The sequence below is a fragment of the Centruroides vittatus genome, unplaced genomic scaffold (genome assembly GCF_030686945.1).
Source record: "Centruroides vittatus isolate TY-2023 unplaced genomic scaffold, ASM3068694v2 scaffold_907, whole genome shotgun sequence".
NCBI classification, from domain to species: domain Eukaryota; kingdom Metazoa; phylum Arthropoda; class Arachnida; order Scorpiones; family Buthidae; genus Centruroides; species Centruroides vittatus.
The window spans coordinates 1,618,716-1,625,890 of NW_027122720.1; the positions used below are offsets into that span (position 1 = coordinate 1,618,716).

The following is a 7,175-nucleotide window of genomic DNA, read 5'->3' on the forward strand; positions in this document are numbered from 1 at the left end:
TAAGGACTCGTAAACTTCATACGATCGAGACAAAGATAGAAACAATGAAATGTTCTGAAAATGGTGAATCTTTGCTTCAATTGGATGTTTGTACAATGTAAACAGATCTACGATATGTTCAAGTTTGAAAAATAAGAGTAAAATTAAAGAATACGTTCAAAATTGTGGAAATATATCTTCAAAGATTGTTTCCAAAAGACACGGCAATGTATAGAAATCTTTATCAAGAAAAGAAAGAGTGGTATTCAACTAACTCTCGACAAGTTTATAAAGAAAACACTTAAACACGCCTCGTTAACTTCATTATGTATACATATCAATAAATAAATACTTTAAAACACAGTTTTTGGTGCGTGTTTTTTTAAATCCCTCTACTTTCGAACATTCAACATTCGCACACACTTTCGGGAACCAATTATGTGCGAAAGTCGAGGGCCGCCTGTATTGCATATGTTGTTTATGTGCAGACCCTTTGGCAAAGTAGCCATTAAGGGCCAGTTCACACGGTTTAGGGCTGTGTTTTGTACATACGGTTGTTCTCTTTTGTTCCCTCCCAAGGCATGGAGGATTTGTCTGTCTTTCTCCCAATCGGGTTGTACATTCGCACGTATATGTTTATTGAGCTCCAAGGCAAGTCAGCCATAATGGAGCTTTTACTGCCTCAAAACAAAGGCAGTTATTCTGTATACCAGTGTATTTTGGCTATTTGTACTTTTTTGTATTTAATAAATGGCACTCGGCAAGCACTCTGAGATGCCATATTTCAACCTTTCCTATCTACCTTTCTATTCTCTTCACTCTTCTCACTTCTACTGCAACTCTTGATCTTTCCTTTTCCAAGGCTATACCAAGGATTAGAAGGCCTCCACCTAAAAGGTGGAGGCCTTCTAATCCTTTAGTAAATGTAAATGTATTGCATATGGATATTTTTGCTTTTTTTTAATTATTTATGCATGCTAGGCTTGTTAAATTCTAGTTAAATGCCTTTATAAGTGTATTTTTGGCAGATCTGGAACATATTAACCTGTTTTATTTGTTATGGGAAAAATTGGCACTTGAACAGTCTACTGGAAAAAATTAAGTTCAAGTACAAGTACTGAAGTCCACTGTATTAAGTTGTAATGATGATAACATAGCATTGATGATAATTTAAAAACTATTTAATTTGAAATTAATTTCAAAACTTTACAGTAAAAAGATCAGATGGAATAATTTTCATTGTTTTTGGATGTTGTAATTAAGAGATAATTGATCATTAATATTTAATGTATTTTTCAGAAGGATGATTCCAACAAAGTTGAAATTCAAAATGCTGAGACCATGACTGATACACCAAAGGATGATACTCCTGAAGAGAGAGAAGAGAACAGCAATGAATTGGTGAAAAATGAGGATGAAAATCCCAAAAGTGAATCCTCGGCAGAGAATAAAGAAGTTTCTACCGAAAATTTGAATGACTTATTTCCAGATATGTCATCTATTCTAGACAGTGATTTAACTAATTTAACGGCGGATATCACTGCCGCATTAGATGCTACAGAGTCAGATTTTAATAAAGATAATCCATTAGATATCTTAAATTTATGCAGTGCTACTGCGCAACATTTAAAAGATACTATTAACGAAGTTTTAAAATCTAGAGACGTACCAAAAGATTCTTCGTCCGAATCCAACCAATTGAAGTTAGCCGATAACATTAAAGAAAAAATTGCAGAATTGGAACAAACATTCAAATCCACTTCCATTAGTGCAAAAGAAATTGACAATCAAAAGAGTGGTGCGGACGAATCTATTAAGAAAGTAATCTCTAAAGTAAATCCTTCCGAAAATAGCGGAAGCATACAAAGCATGCCTTTAATCGAAAACGACAACAACGAGAATAGAGAAAAAGAAAAATTATCTAATTCTGACGATTTAGAAAATTCCGATAAAATTAATATCGAAATTACCGAGAAAACTTCGGCAGAGTACAAAGTTTCGAGTGCCGTTACGGAAAATGTCGAACAGAAAAATAACGTGAGAAATTTCTCTATTTAAAAATTAAGTTTTTAACGGAAAACGTGAAAAATTTTGTAACGATACAATGTAAATTTCTAATTGCCTATTTTAAATTCTAGAATATATTATCTGCGTGCGATGTAACAGAAAGCAAAATGCATAAAAAATTTTCTAAAGGTTGCAATTCTAGTAAACGTAAAGGAGAAAAAACTATTGGTATGTTGTAATAAATAGTGGTCTTTATATACGGTAATTTTCCTTTAATATTTTGTACGGAAGTCTTCACTCGATATTAGATTTAATAGTTTAATTCTTAAAATATTAAAAACGAAATTTTTTCCAGATCAGTTGATGAAATTTTTAGCCAATTATGGCACAGCAGAAGAGAAACTTCAAGCCCTGTATAAAAAGCATCTAGAAGTTTTGGAAGAACAACGAAATTTCGAAAGTAGAATAAAACAGTCCGAAAGACACAATATTCAGTTGACTAGAGAAAAAGAACAACTTCAAGCCGATCACAATAGAGCCGTTTTGGCGAAGAGTAAACTGGAAAGTCTATGCCGAGAATTACAGAGACAAAATAAAGCAATCAAGGTAGATATTTTATTATATTTAAAAAAACCATAATTGCTTATTATTGTTCTCATTTAAATTCAGTTTATAAGTATGAATTATTATTTAAAAAAATGCCTTTTTTTGATTTTATAGGAAGAGAGTCTTCTACGTATTAGGGAGGAGGAAGAAAAAAGAAAAGAATTAGTTGGAAAATTTCAGACTACTCTCAATGATATTTCGACTTTGATGCAAGAAAATCAACAGAAGAGTACTCAGCTGAAAGAAGAAAATATAGAATTAGCCCAAAAGTTAAAATCTCTGGTCGATCATTACGACTTATGGGAAAAGGTACGGCATTTACAGGTTAACATATATTTTTAATCATACTCCAGTTGAATATCTACAAAAATATAGAAATTCAATTATTAATTAATTAGATTTTAATGGTGAAATATAATTGGATCAGTTATTACAAAAAAGAGATAAGCACATAAGTGCAAATTCTCAGTTAAAAAATATTCTGTGTAACAATGAAATCTTGCTTTTTAATGCAAATTGTGGGTATTAAGAAAAACTCTCTCTCTCAGCTAGCTGTAGTTTAATTAAATTAAACATAAATAATATTTGGAGCAAAACAGGACAAGTACTAATTATCTACCCCAAATGTATGTGTTTGAATGACTGAAATCAAGAGTTGTGAAGGTGAAGATTTAAACATCAGTTTATTGTGCAAAACTAAGTTTACAAAATAGAAATGAACAATAAGTCATTGTGTGTATAGCATTAGGGTGCGACTATGCAGATGTGAGCGAGCAAGAATATGTGCGAGAAGAGGCGAGAAGCGATAAATATCAAAACCGGTCAGATATGTGCGAGAACCAGAAATTCGCTCTTGCCGGCGTTATTTCTCACTTCTCGCTCGTGCACGGTTTTCCTTTGCGAAAACTAAATCGCTCGCACCCTCTCGCTCGCTCTAAATTTGCGTCTGCATAGTCGCACCCTTAGTCGTCATCACAGTTCTCATCTGATGTCCTAGATCTTTTGATAATTTTGTGCTTGCTCCTATGGAATGAACTGAGGAATATTTGTCAAGCTTTTTCCTATTAATGGGCTATTTGCATCATATACTTGCTCGTATATCTGATCATTGAGCAGTGTTTGGACTTCATAAGGTTAAAAACTTGTACTTCATCAATCTGTCAATTGTTTTTCCAAAGAAAATTTTTACTTTCTGACTATCTACATATTGATGTTTAATGTTTACATCATTTGTAATTGTTAAGATAAAAGATAAGAGAGTTAAGAGTATACAACAGATACAAACAGACACAAAATAATTTATAATTACAATACAGTAGTAAAATTTAAATCACAAATATCAGATATCTGATTAAGATAAAGGATGACAATTTCTTGTAAACCATAAGTTTTAGTATTTTTGTTTTCCTAAATAGAAAATCATGCAGCACATTAATTTTTATATTTAGAAGAATACGTAAACATTTTAAGATAAATCAATTTTCTTGTTTTTTCTGAAATAATGTTAATTTTTTTTGACCAGTTCTCAATTCAGTAATATACTAGTCAAAACAATTGGGGGAGCAAGCAATTTTGCATAGGAAATCATTTACAACAAATGATTGTGGATGTCAGATGTTTTTGTTACATGAGATACAGTAAAATGTACGACAATATGTAAATCTGTACAATCAGAATGATAATATTTTAGACTATTGCACTGACTTAGCATACAATCTCTCAATGGATAAAACTGTTTCATGTACAGGTGACACTTTCCAAGGAGAGCAGTCATATGCTCATTGACCAGTGTATATAGGAGGTGTGAAAGAAATATGACAGAGACATGAGGTAACATGCAGAAAATTTTTTTTGCACTTGCTTTCTCAAAGGATTGCAAATAAATTTACTATTTACATCTAATGCGAGAGTAAAAAAGTTGAGAATCTCTCTGGTCCGTCGAATGCTTTTGTACAGGTTATATGATAAATTGTAATTATCCAAATTATTTTACAATTCATTTGTCATTTAAAATTTTTGTAAAACTTTATATTTCGATTCTTCCAATAATATCGACGGAAATCATTATAATTATTAAATATTTTATTGCCATTATGTAGTGCTTCTTTGGTAGATGTAAAAGAAAGTTACAAGATTTAATCAATTATTTTCCAGATGTTTCAAGCATACATTTAACTTTATTTAAAAAATTTGTTTTTCTAAAAATAATAGATTAACAATTGTTATTTTATTACTAGCATATGGGAAAAGTTGTAAGACAAAAGGAACTAGAATCTCAATTAGCTAAAGCAAAACTAGCCAAAACAATGTTACAACTTAAACAAGAAAGGGAGAATTTTCTGAAAGAGAAACACCAACTGTTGGAAAATATTAACGAACTACAAAAAAGAAGTACCGAATTAGCATCGACGGAATTGAAACTACGAAACGAGCTGAGTCTGTACACTTCGAAGTACGACGAATTTCAGGGAGTTCTTCGAAAGAGCAACGACGTTTTCAGCTCGTTTAAGAGCGACATGGATGCGGTAAATTTCTTAAACGATAAATATTTTTACTCGACGAAGGACGTTACGAGAGAGAAATGTTATAATTTAAAAAATTTTTGTTTTTCAGATGTCAAAAAAGATTAAAAAACTTCAAAAAGAAACTGGTCAATGGAAAACCAGATGGGAGAGTAGTAATCGTGCACTTATTGAAATGGCAGCTGAAGTAATTAGAATTAAAATAATAATATATTATATTTTAAAATTCAAAATTTAAAAACGTAATTATTTTTCAGAAACAAAAACGAGATCAAGAATTGTTAACGTCGCAGCAGAGAGTACTTACTTTAGAAAAGTTGTGCAGGGCTCTACAGACGGAAAGAATCGAGTTGCAGAACCAGATAAAAAAATCAACTCAATCAAATTGGTAATATTCTTTTTTATACACTTTTTATTAACTCGTCTAGACAAACAGACAGACGGAATAAAATCTTATCGCTCGATTTTCACTCTCTTTCCAATTTCTGATCTAGTTTAGACTTTATATTCCAATAACAATACATTTTTTAGACCTTTTGGCTAACTGCTAAAATTTTATTTACAAATTTTAATTGCAAACAACCTGATAACAAATGGCACTATACATTGCATGATAAATTGTGCAATTTATTAAGCTAAAGCCTCTTTTTATTCTTATCTACAGAAAATCTTGTAACTCAGTTTTCATCCATGTATTTTTATATAAAACCAAAAAATCTAATGTTGAAAATATTTTTTATTCACATAAATGCACTAAAAAGTAGAAAATAAAGCTGAAAAACAGATTTCACAGTTAAAAAAATAACTGTATAAAAAGCATTTCTTATAATATATTGATATATTTAAAGCAGCGGTTCCCAACCTTTTTTTTTTGACCAGGGACCACAAGGTTTAAGAAAAATAAACCGTGTCAATCTAAAAATAAACTTTAATCAAAACTGTTAACATAAGTAATCGTTAAATGCAAGAGTAACATGCTTTAACAGTACTATTATAATAGAAAACATAACATTTTTAGTAAAAATTAAATTCAGTTTGTATCAATGTGGGAATAATAATTTAAAATGAATAAAAGTTTTAAATCTTTTGCAGACCACTGGTTGGGAACCGCTGATTTAAAGTGATTACTAAAATATCGTGAGACAATTTGATTACAAAGAAGGTATTGGTTAGAAATGTCTGCAAGTAATAAATCAACTGGTAGAAACAGAAAATGTTACTAGAAAAGCAATGTGATGTGATTTTATACTTATAGTATGAGCTTAATTATATTACATAAAAATTCTTCACTTATTGGCTGAATACTGAAAGAAAATTTTAAGCATATAAAATGCAAAAACTTCCTCTGCTAAGTTTCAACAGATTTCAGAAAATGTTTTTGTATGCAGTTACACCAAATTTCTGGACTAACTGTTAATTTTCTTTATACTTTTGGTTAAACCACATCCGATAGAATACGAAATGTACTTAAAAATTAACCGACAACATTATAAATGTCTTGTGATTTGACGAAACAATCATGAAGAATATTTTGTAAATTTTCAGATCGAGTGGCAGAAAGTTCGGAACACGTCCAGTGCAATCAAGCCATCGTCGGTGAACAACAGCAACAACTATAATTTATAAATTCTTTAACGTAAGACAGCATATTTTGAATCGGTAAAATTATTACTGCGATAGAGATGGCCGTAATTTAACTTTTTTATTGTTAGAGAAAGATTGTGCATTTGTGGTTGTTTGCCATACTCGTCGATCCAAAGATCTGTATATATATATAAACTATAAATAGGCATGCTTATGTTAATTGGTGCCTTTCTGATGGTGTTTTAAAAAAATATAAACGAAATTTTGTCATTCTAAATCAAATTCCGTATAGGACTCTATAGAAGTATTAAATACCATGCCTCGAATCCCAAAGTGTTCATAGTAACCTTAAAAATTTGACGTGCAAAGTATTTTGTTTTATCTTTTGAATGTACTCGCTTTCGGATTTGAATCTCTCATAGAGGAATAATTTAGCAAATAAAAAAAAGTATTTAAGTATTTTAATACTCAAGAGAC

At 30.7% G+C, this 7,175-nt stretch overlaps 1 protein-coding gene across 2 annotated transcripts in view; it reads left to right on the forward strand.

The window, feature by feature from the left end:
• Nucleotides 1-7,168, forward strand: part of LOC136990394 (gamma-taxilin-like) — a 325,532-nt gene extending 318,364 nt beyond the window's left edge. The window contains exons 4-11 of one of the 2 annotated variants that reach the window (XM_067288785.1): nucleotides 1,282-2,016; nucleotides 2,118-2,214; nucleotides 2,342-2,592; nucleotides 2,707-2,901; nucleotides 4,830-5,117; nucleotides 5,206-5,301; nucleotides 5,372-5,502; nucleotides 6,660-7,168. In XM_067288785.1, the coding sequence (XP_067144886.1) occupies nucleotides 1,282-2,016; nucleotides 2,118-2,214; nucleotides 2,342-2,592; nucleotides 2,707-2,901; nucleotides 4,830-5,117; nucleotides 5,206-5,301; nucleotides 5,372-5,502; nucleotide 6,660 (1,794 nt within the window). In that variant the 3' untranslated portion in view covers nucleotides 6,661-7,168. Of the gene's footprint in view, nucleotides 1-1,278; nucleotides 2,017-2,117; nucleotides 2,215-2,341; nucleotides 2,593-2,706; nucleotides 2,902-4,829; nucleotides 5,118-5,205; nucleotides 5,302-5,371; nucleotides 5,503-6,659 lie in introns of both variants that reach the window. The other variant, XM_067288786.1, reaches the window with a different exon arrangement.
• The last annotated feature ends 7 nt before the right edge of the window (nucleotides 7,169-7,175 follow it).